Genomic DNA, 22,843 nt, shown 5'->3' on the forward strand with positions numbered 1-22,843 from the left:
AGGGAGAGCTTAAATTTTTCACAGACAAACAAATGCTGAGAGAATTTGCTAACAAGAGACCTGCCCTACTGGAGATACTAAAGTGAGCCCTACAGACAGAGAAACAAAGAAAGGACAGAGAGACTTGGAGAAAGGTTCAGTACTAAAGAGATTCGGTATGGGTACAATAAAGGATATTAATAGAGAGAGGGGAAAAATATATATGAGAAACATAAACCAAAGGATAAGATGGCTGATTCAAGAAATGCCTTCACGGTTATAACGTTGAATGTAAATGGATTAAACTCCCCAATTAAAAGATATAGATTCGCAGAATGGATCAAAAAAAATGAACCATCAATATGTTGCATACAAGAGACTCATCTTAGACACAGGGACACAAAGAAATTGAAAGTGAAAGGATGGAAAAAAATATTTCATGCAAGCTACAGCCAAAAGAAAGCAGGTGTAGCAATATTAATCTCAGATAAAATAGACTTTAAATGCAGGGATGTTTTGAGAGACAAAGAAGGCTACTACATACTAATAAAAGGGGCAATTCAACAAGAAGAAATAACAATCTTAAATGTCTATGCACCCAATCAAGGTGCCACAAAATACATGAGAGAAACACTGGCAAAACTAAAGGAAGCAATTGATGTTTCCACAATAATTGTGGGAGACTTCAACACATCACTCTCTCCTATAGATAGATCAACCAGACAGAGGACCAATAAGGAAATTGAAAACATAAACAATCTGATAAATGAGTTAGATTTAACAGACATATACAGAACATTACATCCCAAATCACCAGGATACACATACTTTTCTAGTGCTCACGGAACTTTCTCCAGAATAGATCATATGCTGGGACATAAAACAAGCTTCAGTAAATTTAAAAAGATTGAAATTATTCAAAGCACATTCTCTGACCACAATGGAATACAATTAGAAGTCAATAACCATCAGAGACTTAGAAAATTCAAAAATACCTGGAGGCTAAACAACACACTCCTAAACAATCAGTGGGTTAAAGAAGAAATAGCAAGAGAAATTGTTAAATATAGAGAGACGAATGAAAATGAGAACACAACATACCAAAACCTATGGGATGCAGCAAAAGCAGTGCTCAGGGGGAAATTTATAGCACTAAACGCATATATTAAAAAGGAAGAAAGAGCCAAAATCAAAGAACTAATGGATCAACTGAAGAAGCTAGAAAATGAACAGCAAACCAATCCTAAACCAAGTAGAAGAAAAGAAATAACAAGGATTAAAGCAGAAATGAATGACATAGAGAACAAAAAAACAATAGAGAGGATAAATATCACCAAAAGTTCGTTCTTTGAGAAGATCAACAAGATTGACAAGCCCCTAGCTAGACTGACAAAATCAAAAAGAGAGAAGACCCATATAAACAAAATAATGAATGAAAAAGGTGACATAACTGCAGATCCTGAAGAAATTAAAAAAATTATTAGAGGATACTATGAACAACTGTATGGCAACAAACTGGATAATGTAGAGGAAATGGACAATTTCCTGGAAACATATGAACAACCTAGACTGACCAGAGAAGAAATAGAAGACCTCAACCAACCCATCACAAGCAAAGAGATCCAATCAGTCATCAAAAATCTTCCCACAAATAAATGCCCAGGGCCAGATGGCTTCACAGGGGAATTCTACCAAACTTTCCAGAAAGAACTGACACCAATCTTTCTCAAACTCTTTCAAAACATTGAAGAAAATGGAACACTACCTAACTCATTTTATGAAGCTAACATCAATCTAATACCAAAACCAGGCAAAGATGCTACAAAAAAGGAAAACTACCGGCCAATCTCCCTAATGAATACAGATGCAAAAATCCTCAACAAAACACTTGCAAATCGAATCCAAAGACACATTAAAAAAATCATACACCATGACCAAGTGGGGTTCATTCCAGGCACGCAAGGATGATTCAACATAAGAAAATCAATCAACGTATTACAACACATTAAAAATTCAAAAGGGAAAAATCAAATGATCATCTCAATAGATGCTGAAAAAGCATTTGACAAAATCCAACATCCGTTTTTGATAAAAACACTTCAAAAGGTAGGAATTGAAGAAAACTTCCTCAACATGATAAAGAGCATATATGAAAAACCCACAGCCAGCATAGTACTCAATGGTGAGAGACTGAAAGCCTTCCCTCTAAGATCAGGAACAAGACAAGGATGCCCGCTGTCACCACTGTTATTCAACATCGTGCTGGAAGTGCTAGCCAGGGCAATCCGGCAAGACAAAGAAATAAAAGGCATCCAAATTGGAAAAGAAGAAGTAAAACTGTCATTGTTTGCAGATGATATGATCTTATATCTGGAAAACCCTGAGAAATCGACAATACAGCTACTAGAGCTAATAAACAAATTTAGCAAAGTAGCGGGATACAAGGTTAATGCACATAAGTCAGTAATGTTTCTATATGCTAGAAATGAACAAACTGAAGAGACACTCAAGAAAAAGATACCATTTTCAATAGCAACTAAAAAAATCAAGTACCTAGGAATAAACTTAACCAAAGATGTAAAAGACCTATACAAAGAAAACTACGTAACTCTACTAAAAGAAATAGAAGGGGACCTTAAAAGATGGAAAAATATTCCATGTTCATGGATAGGAAGGCTAAATGTCATTAAGGTGTCAATTCTACCAAAACTCATCTACAGATTCAATGCAATCCTAATCAAAATTCCAACAACCTACTTTGCAGACTTGGAAAAGCTAGTTATCAAATTTATTTGGAAAGGGAAGATGCCTCGAATTGCTAAAGACACTCTAAAAAAGAAAAACGAAGTGGGAGGACTTACACTCCCTGACTTCGAAGGTTATTATAAAGCCACAGCGGTCAAAACAGCATGGTACTGGCACAAAGATAGACATATAGATCAATGGAATCGAATTGAGAATTCAGAGATAGACCCTCAGATCTATGGCTGACTGATCTTTGATAAGGCCCCCAAAGTCACTGAACTGAGTCATAATGGTCTATTCAACAAATGGGGCTGGGAGAGTTGGATATCCATATCCAAAAGAATGAAAGAGGACCCCTACCTCACACCCTACACAAAAATTAACTCAAAATGGACCAAAGATCTCAATATAAAAGAAAGTACCATAAAACTCCTAGAAGATAATGTAGGAAAACATCTTCAAGACCTTGTATTAGGCGGCCACTTCCTAGGCTTTACACCCAAAGCACAAGCAACAAAAGAAAAAATAGATAAATGGGAACTCCTCAAGCTTAGAAGTTTCTGCACCTCAAAGGAAATTTCTCAAAAAGGTAAAGAGGCAGCCAACTCAATGGGAAAATTTTTTGGAAACCATGTATCTGACAAAAGACTGATATCTTGCATATATAAAGAAATCCTACAACTCAATGACAATAGTACAGTCGGCCCAATTATAAAATGGGCAAAAGATATCAAAAGACAGTTCTCTGAAGAGCAAATACAAATGGCCAAGAAACACATGAAAAAATGTTCAGCTTCACTAGCTATTAGAGAGATGCAAATTAAGACCACAATGAGATACCATCTAACACCTATTAGAGTGGCTGCCATTAAACAAACAGGAAACTACAAATGCTGGAGGGGATGTGGAGAAATTGGAACGCTTATTCATTGTTGGTGGGACTGTATAATGGTTCAGCCACTCTGGAAGTCAGTCTGGCAGTTCCTTAGAAAACTAGAAATAGAGTTACCATTCGATCCAGCGATTGCACTTCTCGGTATATACCCGGAAGATCGGAAAGCAGTGACACGAACAGATATCTGCACGCCCATGTTCATAGCAGCATTATTCACAATTGCCAAGAGATGGAAACAACCCAAATGTCCTTCAACAGATGAATGGATAAATAAAATGTGGTATATACACACGATGGAATACTACACGGCAATAAGAAGGAACGACCTCGTGAAACATATGACAACATGGATGAACCTTGAAGACATAATGCTGAGCGAAATAAGCCAGGCACAGAAAGAGAAATATTATATGCTACCACTAATGTGAACTTTGAAAAATGTAAAACGAATGGTTTATAATGTAGAATGTAGGGGAACTAGCAATAGAGAGCAATTAAGGAAGGGGGAACAGTAATCCAAGAAGAACAGATATGCTATTTAATGTTCTGGGGATGCCCAGGAATGACTATGGTCTGTTAATTTCTGATGGATATAGTAGGAGCAAGTTCACAGAAATGTTGCTATATTATGTAACTTTCTTGGGGTAAAGTAGGAACAGGTGGGAAGCAAAGCAGTTATCTTAGGTTAGCTGTCTTTTTCTTACTCCCTTGTTATGGTCTCTTTGAAATGTTCTTTTATTGTATGTTTTTCTTTTTTGTTTTTTGTGTTTTTTTTTTTTTTAATTTTTGTTTTTCCATACAGTTGATTTAAAAAGGAAAAAAAGGTTAAAAAAAAAAAAACAAAACAAGGAAAATAATATGTAGTGCCTCGTTGAGGAGCCTGTGGAGAATGCAGGGGTATTGGTCTACCCCACCTCAATGGTTGCTAACATGACCACAGACATAGGGAACTGGTGGTTTGATGGGCTGAGCCCTCTACCGTAGGTTTTACCCTTGGGAAGACGTTTGCTGCAAAGGAGAGGCCAGGCCTCCCTATAATTGTGCCTAAGAGACTCCTCCCGAATGCCTCTTTGTTGCTCAGATGTGGCCCTCTCTCTCTAGCTAAGCCAACTCGAAAGGTGAAATCACTGCCCTCCCCCCTACATGGGATCAGACACCCAGGGGAGTGAATCTCCCTGGCAACGTGGAATATGACTCCCGGGGAGGAATGTAGACCCGGCATCGTGGGACGGAGAACATCTTCTTGACCAAAAGGGGGATGTGAAAGGAAATGAAATAAGCTTCAGTGGCAGAGAGAATCCAAAAGGAGCCGAGAGGTCACTCTGGTGGGCACTCTTACGCACAATTTAGACAACCCTTTTTAGGTTCTAAAGAATTGGGGTAGCTGGTGGTAGATACCTGAAACTATCAAAGTACAACCCAGAACCCATGAATCTCGCAGACAACTGTGTAAAAATGTAGCTTATGAGGGGTGACAATGGGATTGGGAAAGCCATAAGGACCACACTGCACTTTGTCTAGTTTATGGATGGATGAGTAGAAAAATAGGGGAAGGAAACAAACAAACAAACAGACAAAGGTACCCAGTGTTCTTTTTTACTTCAATTGCTCTTTTTCACTTTAATTATTATTCTTATTATTTTTGTGTGTGTGCTAATGAAGGTGTCAGGGATTGATTTAGGTGATGAATGTACAACTATGTAATGGTACTGTGAGCAATCGAATGTACGATTTGTTTTGTATGACTGCGTGGTAAGTGAATATATCTCAATAAAATGAAGATTAAAAAAAAAAAAAGTTGTCCTATTCCTTTTGGACTTTTGACCTCCAGAACTGTATGATAATAAATTTGCATTAAGCCACTAAAAAAAAAAAAAAAAAAAGTGGTCCTAAATATACTCAAAGAGCTAAAAGAAGTCAGAAAAATGACAGATGAACACAAACAGAATATCCATAGAGAGATGGAAATTATGAAAAGGATCCAAATGGAGCTAAAAACCACAGTAAAAGAAATTAAAAATTTCCTAGAGGGGCTCAACAGCAGATCGGAGCAGGCAGAAGAAAGAATCAGTGAACCTGATGATGAGACAAGTGAAATCATCCCGTCTGAGAAGAAAAAGGAGGAAAGAATGAAGAAAAGAGGAACCTGTGGGACACACACCATCAAGCATAATATTCACATTGTGGGTGTCCTAGAAGGAGAAAAAGAGAAAAAGAGGCAGAGGGAATATCAAAGAAACAATGCCTGAAAATTTCCCAAATTTAACAGAAGTCACAAACATCCACAGCCAAGATGCTCAACAAGTTCCAAACAGGATAAACCCAACAGACCACATCACACCGTGTTACAATCAAACTGCCGAATGCCAAAGATAAAGAGAACTCTGAAAGCCACAAGAGAGAAACGACGTGTCACACTCAAGGGAGCCTCTGTAACATTAAGTGCCAATTTCTCATCAGAAACCTCGGAGGCAAGAAGACACATTTAAAGCGCTGGAAGCAAAACCTGCCAACCAAGAATTCTATATCCTGCAAAACTGTCTTTCAAAAATGAGGGAGAGATTAGGACACTCCCGGATAAACAGAAGCTGGGGACTCGTCACCACTAGAGCAGCTCTACAAGAGATGCTGAAGGGAGTTGTGCAGGTTGAGAGAAAGGACAACAGACTTGGAGCCACGTGAAGAACTAAAGAGCCCCAGTAAAGATAATGAGAGGGGTAAACACAAACACCTATATGCTTTATTTGTGACTCTGCTTTTTACTTCCTACAAAATCTAAAAGCAAATGTATAAAACATAATGATAAAACAGTGGACTCATAATGTATAATAAATAATTTCTGACAAGAACCACATAAAACTGGGGGTGGAGGGGACAGAGCATGGTTTGTATGTACTACTGAAGTTAAGATGGCATCAAAGCAAATGAAATTGTTAACAGATTCAGGATGTTAAAATTAAGCCTCATAGTAACCATGAAGAAAATAATCAGAAAACGTTCAAATTCAAAAGCAGAAAATAGAGCACAGTTTACTGGGGTGAAGGCCAGGACAATGGGAGCTAATGCGAAAGAGTGTAGGGTCTGCTTGGGGAGAAGGGGAAATTACCAAAGCAGGGTCCCGTCGCAACGGCTCTAGGGCACCAAGCAGGTGTCGGTGACCTGGGAAGAGGGACGACGGCTCCATGGAGGTGGAGCAGGTCCTAGACTCAGAAAGAGATGGAGATGGCGGCCGCGCCCTTCTCCGAGTGTCCTCAGAGCTCCCCACTGGGCGTGCCTGCAGCTGGGTGTCCAACCCACTCCCTGCCTTAGCTTTTTTCCCTATGTTTATCCAGTTTAGGTAAAGTTCTAGGTGAGGAGATGTGCACGAACCCTAAGAGTATGGCTCAGGCAGACCCACCAGCCCCAGAAGCTCTGCACCCACCACCGCCCCGTCCCATGCCTGCTGGCGCCACGGGCCAGCTCTGACAGCACGATGCTTTTCCCGGATCCCTTGTGGTTATGGCCCCTGCAGACCCCTCGTGGGTGCCCTCCACACACACAAACTGCGCCTTCCTGGCCAGCACTGTCCAGCCAGCTGGATGTTCCCATCTCCTGGGACTTCCCTGGAGGCAGCCTCCCAGTCTCCCAAGTTGAGCCAGGTGGCGAATGGCAGCAGTAAAATAAAATATACAGTTAAAACCAAGAAGCAGACGGACGGCCTCGGTTGTCTCTGCAGTCCGCAGGGTGGGGGAGGAACGTGCAGGCTGTGTGGAATGCGGCGAGGCCCCCAGCGTGGGGCACCAGCGAATGCTGGGGCAGGGAGTGGCACCCCGCTTGGCAGGGTGCACGGCACAGCCGCACTCCCAAGTCGCAGAGGCTGGCCAGGGCAAGGGGGTATCCCCGAGCGCGGGGCCCGGCGGCTCGCACCTCCTCCTCCACCATGGCGCGCTGCTGAGCGCTCCAACTGTAGTCGGGGTAATGGGACGCAGTGGTGGCGCTGCCAAAGTCACACAGCTTGATGGTCCCCTGGTTGCTGAGCAGCAGGTTCTCAACCTACAAAATCCAGAAAAAGTGGACGTGAACTTGGGATGCAGGTGGCTAGACAGCAGGAAAAATCAACTGGAGCAGAACACACGACCCTGCACCCCGATCACAAGCCGCCCCCTCTGCTCTGAGAGCCAGGCTGCGGGGTCTTCATGGGGGCGTGTGTGAGGAGGCTGCCGGGGCAGTGAGGGGCTGTGGGCGTAAATGGGGGGGTGGGGAGGTCCGGGGGACATTTCAGACGAAGCGGCCTCTTTCTGGCAAATGGGGGAAAGCTAAAATCTTAATTTTTCCTGGTTCAAAACCAATATACGTAACTTAAAAGCAGGTAATTCAGAAAAAGTAAAGGAAAAAAGTTGAAGTCAACCATAAATTAAACAAAGATAACCCAATGAATACAGTAGGCTACCCCAGGAAAGCCTTTAGAAAAGACAGTTTGAAAGTGAAAAAACATACATAAGAAGGTTTGATGAATCAAAGAAACAATCCAACATAAATACAGAAAAAAAGGCACAGAACAAAAAGAGAAATAAGGCTCACTGAAAAATAAAGCATAAGAACTATATACATAACATTGAGCTTCATTAATAATCAGGACATTGCAAAACAATAACACGAGATTCCACTTCCCACCAGCCAGGGCAAAAATCGAGAAGGCAATTCCCAGCCTGTCGGCCGTGTGGCACCACAGGGACACGCCAGCTCCTCCAGCGTGTGTGGAAGTCACGCACCCATTTTGGAAAATCGTTGGACACCACTGAGCAAAGCTGAACACAGACAAACCCTACAGCCTGGAAACTCCCCTCGTGAGCAGCGAGCACAGACTGCTCCGGCCGCAGTGCCCGTGGTCAGAGGCCAGGACTCGGCCTCAGGAGCCGCAGTCACCTCCCAACCCCACACGGCGGAGTCGGGGAGAGAACACATCACGCACGTGGTGGGGGGCTGCCGCCAGCTGGCGGGCGATGCAAGGACGCCGGGTGAGGAGCAAGGCCCCCATTTAAATTCCTGATGTCCAGTGAAGGAAGCACTGGGGTCGAGGACTGTTCTGTGGGAGCAGCAGAAAGGCAGACAGAACAGGAGCCTGGGGGGGCCCTGGCATGCCCTCCACCATGCACACAGGTCAACGCCCGGGTCAGTGCCCTGGAGGGACAGCGGAGTCAGGGGACCCATGGTGAGCACAAGCTGGGGGGACACAAGCCCACGATGGGGAGAGCGGAGGTCAGGGCCCAGGCCCCGGCGGGACGAGGCAGGGGGAGGGGCGCCGAGTGGGCTGTGGCCAGGAGCCCGAGGTTCAGGACCCCGGAGGGGCTGGGGCACCCGTCCCGTGGGGTGAGGTGAAGTTCTCTACAGCACTGAAAAGGGACGCTTCCAAACACCCATTTCTGATGTCAAGAAGCTCCTACGCAAGTCTCATCAGATTTATCACGGGAAACCATCACCAGCACGTCCCTCGCCAGGAAGGACTGAGGTCACGGAGCGGCCAGCTGCCATCGCAGGACCTCGGTACCTTGAGGTCTCTGTGAATGATGGGCGGCTTCTGTTTATGCATGTGCTGCACAGCTCTGCACGTCTGATAGAAGATCTTCAGAACTGTATCGCACGAGAGAGGAGCCTTGGATTCAATTTTCTTTACAAATTCCACCAGCTGTCCTGAAAGACAATAAACTTACATCACCGTGGAGCTTTGCATGTGACGCCTCCCCTGCCAGAGGTGGCTTCCAGGCACCCCTCCCTGTCCCTGGGGCCAGAGCTGAGACCCCGGCTAGCTTCACATGGTCTGGTTGAAGGGCCTCCAGGCACAGGCATGTGCCAGACTACAAGTGTGGCACAACCACAGGTGTGCCCCAACCCAACCACAGGTGTGTCCCTGACCACAGGTGTGCTCCAACCACAGGTGTGCTCCAACCACAGGTGTGCCCCTGACCACAGGTGTGCTCCAACCCAAACACAGGTGTGCTCCTACCCAACCACAGGTGTGCTCCAACCACAGGTGTGCCCCTGACCACAGGTGTGCTCCAACCCAAACACAGGTGTGCCCCTGACCACAGGTGTGTCCCAACTCAACCATGGGTGTGCTCCAGACCACAGATGTGCCCCAACCCGATCACGGGTGTGTCTGTGACTGCACTGCCCCAGGCCTTTCCCTTGACTGTGGTAGGAGACGTGTGCGTGCTCCAGAATGCATTTAGCTACGAGGACACCACTGCAGGGAGGTTTGCTCAGCACTAGGCTACCCACTGCTGGCACTGCTGCAGACCACCCTGGGGGGCAGGGGGAGCCAGGAGCTGGCAGGGGCAGCAAGCAGCAATCCAGTCCCAGAGGCACAGGTCAAAACAAGCTGCTACAGCTCTGGAGACCTGACTACCGGCACAGATGTCCAACGCTCGGCTCAAAATGGCATGGCCAACAGCAGATTGACACAGAGAAACTCCTAGAAATATGCAAATTTCTTCAAATGTCACCATAAAATAAGCATTGAATTATCTTAAATCACACAACGGCTATTTACCTGGTAACATTAAGCTCCAGTAAACGAGCATTTGTTACTGAACGAGACAATGTGTGGCCAAGGGTGCAGGGAGCCTTGGCACTGGGGCCCCCATGGGCCATGGTACCTCCCTCTGGGGCCCTGGACGGGTGCAGCTTCCCAGGGCACCCACCTGCATCTTACCTCGAGCACAAAACTCTCCAACAGGCTGCCCCAACGTAAATCAAGCTCCCGTCCAATACTTCAGCGACGCCTGTGACTCCACTGCCTCTCCCGGTCCAGGCAGGCCCCCCACACAGCCCCAGGGGTCCGCGGCACACCTGCGCGCCCCTCCCGCCCACTCTCCTGAAGCCCCCCTGGCCCCCTCCTGTCCCTGCCTCAGACCTCCGTACCAGTGCTCCCACTGCTGGAAGGCCGTGCCCCCTTGCCTCCTTCTGTTGGCTCATCTCCCCTCCCAGGAAACCACATCTGCCCATCCCTTCAAAATCTGCACCCCCAAACCCTCTACCCTGTGTCTCCACGGCTCGGGGAACCACCAACACCTTAGCTCACGGAGGCATCTTCTTGCAGGCCAGGTAGCCTCAGGGCCCGTGTGACTCACTGCCCACGGCAGGTGCAGCAGCTGGTGTGAAAATGCCTGCTCGAAAGTGGGGAACAAGCTCCGGACAGAGCCTGGATTTTTATATTTGTGTGCTGATTTTCTTACATAACCATGCTACCCTTCTACCTTGCAAAACAAGAGGCTCCTACATGTGTGAAGGTCTATGGCCCCCCAGCTCAGACACGAGGCTTCCCTGCAGTCTGGTCCATAAGCAGACCCTGAGCATCCATGCCCACCAAGACCAAACGGGCAAGCCCGTGCTGCCCTTCCTGCCTGCATGGAGTAGAGAGCTGCAGGTGGGCAAGCGGGAGGAGCTGGCAGGGGGCATTCGGGGCAGGAGGGAAGCCGTGGGCAAGCAGGGGACAGGCCCACAGGCCTCACTGTGGGGGCCGGACGGCAGGGCGTGGGGTGTGCACTCACACGGCAGGTAGTGGGGAGCACTGCAGGGGAACGCAGCACCACCACTCCGCCACCCACCCCGATGGGAGCGGGTCTGTGGCAGGACCCGGAAGATCCCTCCTGTTCCCGGAACCCCTCTTCAAAGGTCCCACCAGCCCCTCCGCCAGGCTGGGAACAGCTCCATGGGGCTGCAGCTGAGCCCATGTCCCCAAGGCTTCCTATCCCTGCACCCACACCCCTCCAGAAAGGGGTCCCACGCAGTGCCAGCTCCGGGGGGCACCTGACCCCTGCCCTGGTGCGGCATTGCTGTGCAGTGAGCAGTCATGAAAACCAGAAAGGTGAGAAAGGGCAAAGCAGCGTAAACCCACGCAGCTCTGCTGCCCTCCATGAGACCCCCGCGCCCCGAGACAGATGCTCAACGCCATCACCACCACCAGCACCCGGAGAGTGCGCAGACAGACGGAAACCACTCCGGGCTCATCGGCCAGGAGGTGGGGGCTCAGGGTCACAAGCCCACCTCCGGGCACCTCTCCAGCCGGAACTGAGCCAAGCAGCCTCATGCTGAAGAACATGGAGGCTGGTTACAAGGTCCCCGGGCACTGACACTACAGAAAACTGCAGCTTTGAAGAGACAAGGTGAGCACGTTGGTATGAAAGCGTGCCTGACGCAACACGTCACTCTTAAACAGAAAAGGACGTATGTACATCAAGGTCCCGTTTGTCAAGAACCCCATGCAATGCTTCCTTGTTTCAACTTTCTAACAAGCATGTATTCTTTTCTAATTAAAAAAGGAACAGTTTAAAGGGGAGAAGCCTGTGGCCCTGGACTCGGACCGAGGGCCACCGAAGGCCCAGCAGCAACGACCACTCCCAAGGCCCATCCCCACTGAAAGGAGAAACCAAACTTAGAAGAAGGAGCACTGAACAAACACCACAATCAGATGCATGCTTGAATCTTATCCGGATCTGGGGGGTGGGGGTGGGGCGGAGGCGCACATTATAAAAGACACATTGGGGACACCTGGAGAAATGTGAAAATGGACTGTATGGCATGAGGTGTCATTGATTTAATATCCATTTTCTTAGCCGTAATAATGGGATTGTGATTATAATGGAAAATGCCCTGGCAAGAATTTAGGGTCCTGGCAAAGTGTTGCATTAATAAATTGAACCTTCAGGGTTGTAGATAAACATGGATGTGTGCAGGCATATCCACATCCCATGAACTCTTTCATGAATAAATTGAACCTTCAGGGTTGTAGATAAACACGGATGTGTGCAGGCAAATCCACATCCCATGAACTCTTTCATGAATAAATTGAACCTTCAGGGTTGTAGATAAACACGGATGTGTGCAGGCAAATCCACATCCCATGAACTCTTTCATGAATAAATTGAACCTTCAGGGTTGTAGATAAACATGGATGTGTGCAGGCAAATCCACACCCCATGAACTCTTTCACTGTAGCTGTGACAGCTCAGAAGGAAGCAGGGGACAGAACCGGGGGAATATCTGGCAAATCAGTAGAGTCAGGTGACCCCCAGGAGCCACTTGGGATCCTCGGATCTCATTCTCTAAATCTGCTTTCTTGACTGTGTTGTTTACGCGATATAATCAATGTATAATCTTATTGGGCCCAGACACTGCAATATATCTACTGATTCAGATACTGAAAACCAACAGGCTAAAAAACAAAATGATGAACCAAAAAATACTAAAATATTTTATGCTGCAAGAACTAGCAGCTCCCCAATCAGCACATGAAATAACCTTAAATCTGCTTCTCGCCTCTTCCCCAATCTTTTTTTTTCCAGATCATCTCTCACCTTTCCCCCAAAAAAGAAACAAAATCAGTTGCACCTTAAACCATGGACGTTTTTCCTCAGTGGCTTCAAACAATTTCCTCCACAATGTGTCTTGTAGCACAAATTAAATACTACCAAAATTTGCAGTAAATTTTATTTGGATATTTTAACCTGTTAAGGGTGTGTGTGTTTTCTGTACCCAACCAAACTTTAAATAAAACAGAAGTAAAACCTAAATTAAAAAAAAAAAAAAAAAAAAGAATTTAGGATCCTGATGTTTGCAACTTATTTCCATATTGTTTAGTAAGAAGATATTCAAAGAGATAAGGCAACTGCGGAAAAAGCTAAAAATCAGTGACTCTGAGAATAGGAAACGGGTGTGTCTTTAGGCTTCTTTCAAGTCTCTCTAGGCTTAAAGTTTCAAAATTAAAAGTCGGAGTGAAACGAAGAGTCCCCTCAAGAGAGCGCTGATTTAAGAAGGGAAGCTCCAGCTCCGACCCACACCACCGCGGCCCCCACCCCTTCAGGCGCCCCCGCCGCAGGGCCAGCCCCGGCCCCGGCTGCCTTCCCCGCGTGGCACTCGGGCTCTGTGCCTTGGGCTAACGCTGCCCTGTCTGCTCCCACTCCCGGAACCCGGCCACACTTGCCGCGCCCCTGCCCTGTCCCGGCAGCTTTCCCCGTGGGCACCACGGCTGCCGTGCCGACGGGCTCTGCGGGCTCCCCGGGGGCCTCCTTACCCTGGATTCCCGCGACCACCCCCGGACGCCGCTCCCCGTCGAGTCCCCAGACCTCCGACCTCCGAGTGGGGGGCTTCCCTTCCCACATCACCCCAGGTTCCCACGACAGCTCGGCCGTGCGCCAGCCTCCCGCGCCCCTCCGCCGCCCCAGCCCCTGCCCTGGGTTCTTCCTCGAGCTGAGGACAGTGCCCCCCGCCTCACGCCCTAGGAGCCAGCCCCTCTTGCTCCTTTCCCCACTCTGGCACCCCGTCAATACTGGCTGCTCTCTCTCTCCCCTGCCAGCCTGTAAGCTCTGCCCACTTGGTTCTCTGTGGCAGTCCCTGAAACGGCCCCATGCACAGCAACAAGTTTGGTAACTACTGGTTGACTAACAAATATGCAGTGTTATTTCTTCCATTTTCCGGATAAAGACACTGGGACTCAGTGAAGCGCAGCCTCAGAAGAGTCAGCGAAGGGGACATGGGTGGCACAGGAGGCAATGGGGTGCATGTGGGAGCCTGCCTGGCTGCGGGAGGCAGGTCCTGGGGTACACACGGCCTCTGTACCAAGGGCATGTGTCCCGACACCTCGCTCCTGGACCCCATCTTTGGTCAGTCCTGCAGAGCTGCTGGAACTTTCTCCCAAAGGCACTTCCCCACCCAGCAGGGCCAGTCCCACCTCTCTGGCATGGCCTCGATGAGGACAGGGGAGCGGCAGCAGCCACTGCGGCCACCCTGTTCTGCAGCTGCACCTCTCCTCAGGTGCTCCCCGGGGAGATGGAGCACACATGGGGGTGCGGGGTCCTGCTGGGCACAGCGAGGTGGCCGGGCCCTGGGTTCTCGGAGCACACGGCCCAGGGAGGACACCCGAGAGGCCCAGGGCCCAGGCCTGTTGGGCAGTGCCCGTGCCACAGCAGTGGGGAAAAGGGAAGGACGTGCCCTCATAGTGCAGTCTGATGGAGACATTCTCTCCACTGAATACCACTGTGTTTCTGTGACCGAAGACACTGGGAAGTCCTGCCTGCAGCTCCTAATCATCTGATGTTTTGAAAACAACCACGCTGGCTCTAGAAGAACTTTACCTTTGCAGAGCTCTGTGAGCAGAAGGAACTCAGTCTGCCCAGTATCCGACTCTTCTTTTCCTACCGACGCTGCAGAACAGAACTGGACAATGTTGGGATGGCCAGAAAGTTTTTTCTGCAGGTGCTTGTTAAAGGAGAAAAGCGCATTAAGTCTGTCTTGAGACCTGTGCACTGGGTTAGGGCACTGAGGCGTGGAACGTGGCCCAAATCCCTTATGCCGTGGCAGACAAGCAGGGCCCGGGGGAGGCAGGAGCGCAGGCTGAGCACAGGGCGGGGGCAGAGAGGGCCCCGGCTCCCAAGGCAGGAGCACATGTGTCTGCCCGTGGCTGTGGGACAGTGGGCAGGTGCCCAGGGGCTCAGGGACCAGCAGGGAGGCCGTGAGGGATGGCGTGGCCCCCACCACAGACACACGTGCTCCCAAGGCGGGGCCAGCAGGTCGGCCAGAGCTGAGGGGCCAGGCCTGGAGAGTGAGAGCAGCCTATCCTGACAGGAGAAAGGGAGAGCAAGTGGGAGTGCCCCACATTGGGCGGGTGCCCCGGGCATGGGTCCCTCCAAATCTACTGCCTCTGAGTGGAAACACCACAGGCCCAGGTGAGCTCTGGGCAGGGAGAGAAGGGATGGCCAGGAGAGTGGTCGACATGGCGCTACAAGGTAAGCGTGGGGCTATGGGGAGCCAGGGGCTGGGTTGCCATGGAAAGCACGTTGCCCAACTGGTCATGCGCACCTCTGCTGATGGAAAAGCACCTCCAATCCCAAAGCCGCTGGACCTTTTAATTTTACCCAGGGAGTACAGACCAGGGAAGAAAAGTCCTTTCCACTGGGAAGACTCTACAGGGAGGTCTGATAAATGCAGAGGCCATTTTCACAGGTCACATAGGCCTGGCAGAGTGCTCCACCGCACGGGCAGTGCAGCCAGGGGGTCTGCACCTCCCAGAGCAGCCTGCGTTCTAGTTTCCAGGAAAAGGATACCATAAAACAAACTTCTTGAATGATTGCTCTGTTCTTTTCCTCTTCATTGGACAACAACCTCTGTATCAGGAAATAACACACACACACACACAAGATTAGGGCTGTTTAGTTTTCCACTCTGCATAATGTCTTATCTCAGACATAAACATCCAGGAGAATAAACACAGTGCCTCTAAAGGAGCAAAACCTGTTTATATTTTAACATTTAACCTGTGTAAAAACCTGACAGAAGGGTAAAAATCCTCAAAAATAGAATTTTATGACCCAAAGATAAAAGAAAACTAAAAATAAAAGCCTTGTCTCCAAATGGCCGAGTCAAACAAGACGATGGGAATGAGTCCCCGGATCGGGGGGTCCAGGCGCAGCCCCGGGCCTCAGTGAAGGCCGAGTACTCCACTGAGTGGCTTCTAAATCACTGGGCTCAGGGAGCCCTTTTCTCAACCCTGGCACCTTGCCAAAGCCACAAGGCAGTGGCACCACGGCCCACGGAAGCCCCAAGCCTGGAAATCACGGTTTTAAAGTGCTCTGAGAACACTGTACCTCAACTCACCAAATGCTTTACCAGGAAGAAATAAGTATGTACCCCCAAAAACCAGACTAGCAAAATAAAAAACTAAATAAAATAACCAAATAAATTTCCGGTCACACTGAGTTAGAGATTTCCTTTAAAAGAAACCAAAAGCCCATATGAAAAAAGTGAAGTCATTCTCTATTACCTTTAAAGCATACTCTTTGCCACTGCCAAGATCTTGAGCTTCATATACAAATGCAAATCCTCCTGAAAATTAAAAACAAGCAAACATACGTATTGATTCAGTGTTGTGATTTTACTTAACATATTAAGCTAAAATAAAGTACAAACTGGTTTTCTAGCTGTGACAGCAACTTGTTTTCAACAAAAGTAACAACTCCAATTCATACAGTACTACCTTCTAAATGTGCGGCTTCAGAGGCAGGAAAGAAATGAAAACAAGAGCAGAAATCAGTGAAAGAAAAACAAATGAAGAAGACCAACAAAACCAAAGGCAGTCCTTTGAAAGCCAATTGACGACCCCGATGATTCAAGCGATGCTGACTCAGAAACACCAACAACAAAGAGAGAGAAGACGAACAACCAGCACCTGGATGAAAAATGTAGTATCACTACTTGAATGCCCAAAGAGCAAAAGAACTTTACGAACAGGGGCAGAAGAATTCTTAATAAAATATCAGCCAAGCAAACACAACCAAGCAGGGCTGGTTTAATGTCTGAAAACCAGTCGATGTTATTCGATTATTTTTAGGCTTCATTTTCAGCTTTTCCTAACTTCCTACTGTGGAAAATCACATCAATAACTTTAAAATCCCCCAGCAAGATAGGAACAAAGGAGAAGGCCTCAGCTCGACAGAACAGCCACGGCAGACCTACAGCCAGCATCACGCTGCACAGGGAAAGCCGAACGGGAGGAACAAGCAAAGACTCTGCGCACGCCCGGCCCTGCTCACACGAGGCTGGGAGCCCCGGCCAGGGCAGGCAGGAAAAGAAATGAAGGGGCCCGGTGGAGAGGAAGTGGTCGGCATGTCTTTCTTCACGGAGGGCACATCACCCACGAAGAACATCTGACGAGAGCTGCAGAAGCGCTCCAGGCGCCACTTAAACGAGTTCAGTCTAGACGCAGAATACAGGAGCAATACACAAAACTCGGTGCTGTTTCTCTACATTTGCAACAGACAACTGGAAATGAAATTAAGAAAACCAATGCCACTTACAGTGGCTTCAAAAGACCTGGAGAAGGGCACAGCCCTCTGGGGCAGTTAGAGACCTCAGCGAGCAGAGAGACCGAGTGCGCTGGAGGGGCGAAGGTGCAGTGCTGCCGAGTCGCCAGGTCTCCCCAGAGCGACCGCCATGCCAGCCACGTTGCCCGCCTCGGCACCCCGCCACCGGCCATGGCCCGACACGCGGCCAGGCGAGCTCAGTGCAGTCGGAAACCCACACGGTCCTGCGTGAAGCAGCCAGACTCAGCCATCGTGACCCAGTCACTCAGCTTCCCCAAGGCCTCCAGAGCAGCGCCACGGACGGGCTGTGGGCACAGAAGTGGGGGAGGCGGGAGACATGACGGGGGGACGGAGCCTGCCGAGAACCAGCGGGGCCTTCAACAGAATTGGCACTGTTCAGTTCAATTTCCAAAAAATTTAAAGGTCTGGAGGAAATTCATTCAGTAATTCTGGATGGTAGGGACACAGGTGTTTGGTATGTTACTTTTTATGCTTTTACGCATTTTTAAAATTTTCAAAATTAAAGATAATTAAAAATTTTTTTAAATTTTATTTTGAAATAAATTCAAAGTTATAGGAACAGTTGCAAAAACAATACAAACCCCATACACAGAACTCCAGTATACCCTGACCCCCCTCCCGATACCCTGATCCACCAACTTTAATGTGCTGTCACATCTCTATTATCTTTCCCTCCCTCCCTCCCTCCCTATCTATCATCCATAATCTATTGCTCTGTCTTCTGAACATATGAGAGCTAGCTGCACACATCCTTGAACATACACTATAATTCACGTATACAATTCCCATGAACAAGAACATTCTTTTATGCAATCCCAGTAAGTGCAGCTAAGAAGTTCAAGAAATTCAACCTTGATACAAAGCTTACATTCTGTATTTCCTTTTTTTTTTTTCTTCTTATGTCTCAACGTGTCCCTTTGAGCATCCTTGGCATTCAATTGTCATCTATTTAGACTGTCTTTTCTTTTTTTTTTCAATTGTGGAAACATATATACAGCTTAAATCTTCCCATTCCACCCCTCCCTAGCATTCCATTAGTGGGATTAATCACATTTAGAATGTTGTAATGCTATCACCTTCCCACCATCCATTATTAGAAATTTCCCTTCACCTCAAACAGCAACCCTACACTCACTTCTTAACTCCCCATTGCCCCTTCCCCCACTTCTCGTAACCCATACTTTACTTTTCATCTCTACGGTCATATTCTCTGATACTTTCTTTGTGTTTACTGTGGGGCTTAAATTTAACCTCTTCAATCCATAACAATCTTGTTTTTCTTTGATACCAACTAAACTTCAATAGGACACATAAATTATGTTCCTATACTCCTCCATTCTATTCCCCCACCTTTATATAGTTCTTGTCAAAAATCACATATTTTACATTGAGTCCAAAACCACTGATTTGTCATTAGAGTTTGTGTATTTTACATCATGTAGGTAGTAAATAGTGGAGATACAAATAAAAAATTATTGACTTCTATTTGTATTCCATTGTGGTCAGAGAATGTGCTTTGAATATATTCAATTTTTTTTTTTTTAATTTATTGAGGCTTGTTTTATGTCCCAACATATGGTCTATTCTGGAGAAAGATCCATGATCACTAGAGAAAAATGTGTGTCCTGGTGATGTGGGATGTAAGGTTCTATATATGTCTGTTAAAATTCTCTGTATCGCTCTCTCCTTTCTTTGTTTCTCTGTGGGTAGGGCTCCTTTAGTATTTGAAGTAGGGCAGGTCTTTCATTAGCAAAATCTCTCAGCATTTGTTTGTCTGTGAAAAATTTAAGCTCTCCCTCAAATATGAAAGAGAGTTTTGCTGGATAAACTATTCTTGGTTGGAAATTTTTCTCTCTCAGAATTTTAAATATGTCATGCCACTGCCTTCCAGCCTCCGTGGTGGCCGCTGAATAGTCACTACTTAGTCTTATGTTGTTTCCTTTGTATGTGGTGAATTGCTTTTCTCTTGCTGCTTTCAGAACTTGCTCCTTCTCTTCAGTATTTGAGAGTCTGATCAGAATATGTCCTGTAGTGGGTTTATTTGGATTTATTCTATTTGGAGTTCGCTGGGCATTTATGCTTTGTGAATTTATATTGTGTAGAAGGTTTGGAAAGTTTTCCCCAACAATTTCTTTGAATACTCTTTCTAGACTTTACCCTCCTCTTCCCCTTCTGGGACACCAATGAGTCTTAAATTTGGATGTTGTATTTTATCTATCGTATCCCTGAAATCCATTTCGATTTTTTTGATTTTTTTCTCCATTCTTTCTTTTGTTCTTTCATTTTCTGTTCTGTGGTCCTCTAGGACACTGAGCTGTTCAACTTCCTCTAATCTTGTACTATGAGTATCCAGAGTCTTTTTAATTTTGCTAACAGTTTCTTTTATTTCCATAAGATCTTCTATTTTTTTATTTACTCTTGCAATTTCTTCTTTATGCTCTTCTAGGGTCTTCTTCATGTCCTTTATATCCTGTGCCATGCTCTCGCTCTTTGATTGTAGTTCTTTGATTAATTGTGCCAAGTAGTGTCTCTTCTGGTATTTTGATTTGCGTGTCTGGGATCGGGTTCTCCATATTGTCTGGTTTTATTATATGCATTAAGATTTTCTGTTGTTTTTGGCCTCTTGGCATTTGCTTTGACAGGGTTCTTTCAAGTTGTAAAAAATACCAATCTAATTTTTCAGATCTACAACTTGGAGGCGTACACTTTCTCTAACTAACCAGCAGATGGCATCTGCCCCTCAAGCAGTTCTCCTCAACTTTGTCTTTGTGGTGTGTGGGGAAATGACTCTTGTGGGGTTAAATCGGTGAACTCAGTTTGGGTGTGTTGCTGGTGCTGTCCACCCTGAATGTGGGGTGTGTGTCTGGGTGGTTAGGGAGGCAGTGCAGCTTTAATAATCAAACCTCCCAGGTGTTACCAGAGATTCAAGGCTCTTGCAAGAGTCTAAGCCTTCATTTCAGTTTTGCCAGAGACTTCTCTGCCGCTGACCCACAAGTCCCCGGCATTGACGTAGCGTCCCTGGGTTTTTCGAGTGGGCCCCCCTTCTCAGCCGTGATCTTCCAGGACCTCTGCCGAGGGAAGGCTGTGCTATGTCACACGTGCACACAGTCCCTCAAGGGAAGCCCTGGGCTGCCAGGCCGTGCAGGGGTGCTCCCAGCCTGATGCAAAGATGGCTGAATGGGGTGTCCCACACCCCCCACTTTTCGCACAGCTCCCCCTTCCCAGCTCTGGGACAACTAGCTGTGGGTGTGCCCAAGGCCACTGTCCACGGCCGATATTGTGGCCCGTGCGTGGTGCCATGGGACACACTCCCTGTCACACTGGGTTTCTTGGCACGGCTCTGGGCTTTGGATACAGCCCCTGGCAGGAGTGTCTCCAGCCCGCCCGGGAGCTGGCTACAAGCAGCAGGGTTTCTTTCTCCTTTTGGCTCTCCCCTCTGTCCCCCTGGCCCTGAGGGAATCAGCAGCAGGCTATCCTCCATGCCAGACAACGAGAGGTTGGCACAGCCCACTCCTGCCATGCTTCACTGTGCGGTTCTCACCATTGTAACTGCAGCCGCTTCTGGGGTTTTTTCTTTTCTTTTTTAAGAAGAACTAATCCGTCTCCAAATGCCAACCCCAGGTTTCCCGACACAGCAGGGCAGTAGTGGGACTTTCAGCCAGCTTATTCACTCATTTCAGAATGCAGACTCCCGGTTTCACCAAGTGTACAGTCCTGGTAGTTTTAGCAGAACTTGTCTAGCTGGTGCATCGCTGAAACTGGCGTTCTGGGTCACTTTCTGGTTTTTATCTAGTATTTTTCAAGGAGGTGTTTTTTTGCCCTGTCTCCCCTAGCCGCCATCTTAGGTTCTCCTCGATAATTAAAATTTTATAATTAAAAAAAGATAATATCAGATCTAAGATGGCGGCATAGAGAGGAGTGGAAGCTAAGTAGTCCCCCTGGAACAACTAAAAAAAAAACAGAAACAACTAGTAAATAATCCAGAATAACTGCAGGGGGACAAACGTGACCGTCCACTCATCATAAACCAACATGAACTGGGAGGAATGCCCGAGATCACAGCATAAAATCTGTAAGTAAAAACTGCAGATCAAAATCGGGAGACCCCCTCCCCCACAGCCCGAGCTACAAAGCCTCGTGGTGCCAGAGAGAAGCTTTCTCCCAGCAAGTGCATATAGCTCAGCTGAGCTCCAACTGGGGTTTTCATTAGTGAGTGTGAACTGCTCACTACGAGGTACAAATCCCCAACAGGCAGACAGAGGCTTTGGGTGACGACTGACCTTGGAGAGCCGGAGGGTCACCTCGGACTAGCTCTGAAGGGGACTCTCTGTTCCTTTATCGACACAGTGAAGAAAGCCTCAGCCATTTTCAGTTCCCAGTTCTGTGACCCAGACAAGGGTATAGCACAGGCAGAGAGAGACCACTGAAATGCTAATGACCCCCCCCTACGGCGTCTATCTTCTCTAAGAGGAAAGGGGTGGGGCCCAGCTCTACTACCTGCCTCCCATTCAGAACTTACACCAGTCAAGAATTAGAGGCTAACAGGCACTGCCTGCTGGGCAGAAAAGCACAATGACTGGAGGCATCACAGGGTGTACCAATTTCTAAGACACACCCTCAGGGAAACCAGATACTGAATATTTCTTCCTTCTGGGACCTTAGCCCATTCTGGTCTGGGGAGGTCTGATTGGGGTAACCAAACAGAAAACTACAACCTACACCAAGAAAAATGAGGTTATGGCCCAGTCAGGGGAACAAACTTGCACTTCAACTGTGATGCAGGAATTGAAACAACTAATAATAAGTCAATTCAAAAAGTTTAGGGAAGGTATGGCAAAAGAGCTGAACTGTATAATGAAAACACAGGACGTACATAAGGTAGAAATTGAAAGTTCAAAAAACCAACTGGCGGAATCTATGGAACTGAAAGACACAACGCAAGAGATGAAAGACACAATGGAAACATACAACAGCAGATCCCAAGAGGCAGAAGAAAACACTCAGGAACCGGAGAAGAAGACACCTGAAAGCCTTCCCACAAAAGAACAGATAGAGAAAAGAATGGAAAAATACGAGCAACGTCTCTGGGAACCTAAAGACAAGATGAAAAGCAAGAATTTACATGTCGTTGGTGTCCCAGAAGGAGAAGAGAAGAGAAAAGGGGCAGATGCAATAATAGAGGAAATAATCAATGAAAATTTCCCATCTCTTATGAAAGACATAAAATTATGGATCCAAGAAGCACAATGTACCCCAAACAGAATAGATCTGAATAGGCCTATGCCAAGACACTTAATAATCAGATTATCAAACATCAAAGATAAAGAGAGAATCCTGAAAGCAGCAAGAGAGAAATGATCTATCATAT

At 47.0% G+C, this 22,843-nt stretch overlaps 1 protein-coding gene across 3 annotated transcripts in view; it reads right to left on the reverse strand.

Annotated features, from left to right (window-relative positions):
* The window catches only part of GAK (cyclin G associated kinase), an 83,874-nt gene that overhangs the window by 52,661 nt on the left and 8,370 nt on the right, over positions 1–22,843 (reverse strand). The window contains exons 2-6 of one of the 3 annotated variants that reach the window (XM_037829177.1): positions 16,416–16,477; positions 15,700–15,759; positions 14,731–14,845; positions 9,147–9,289; positions 7,526–7,651 (exon numbers count right to left, since the gene is read on the reverse strand). In XM_037829177.1, the coding sequence (XP_037685105.1) occupies positions 7,526–7,651; positions 9,147–9,289; positions 14,731–14,845; positions 15,700–15,759; positions 16,416–16,477 (506 nt within the window). Of the gene's footprint in view, positions 1–6,725; positions 7,012–7,525; positions 7,652–9,146; positions 9,290–14,730; positions 14,847–15,699; positions 15,760–16,415; positions 16,478–22,843 lie in introns of those variants that run through there. The other 2 variants (XM_037829178.1, XM_037829179.1) reach the window with 2 other exon arrangements.

This window comes from Choloepus didactylus, chromosome 3, assembly GCF_015220235.1.
Source record: "Choloepus didactylus isolate mChoDid1 chromosome 3, mChoDid1.pri, whole genome shotgun sequence".
NCBI classification, from domain to species: domain Eukaryota; kingdom Metazoa; phylum Chordata; class Mammalia; order Pilosa; family Megalonychidae; genus Choloepus; species Choloepus didactylus.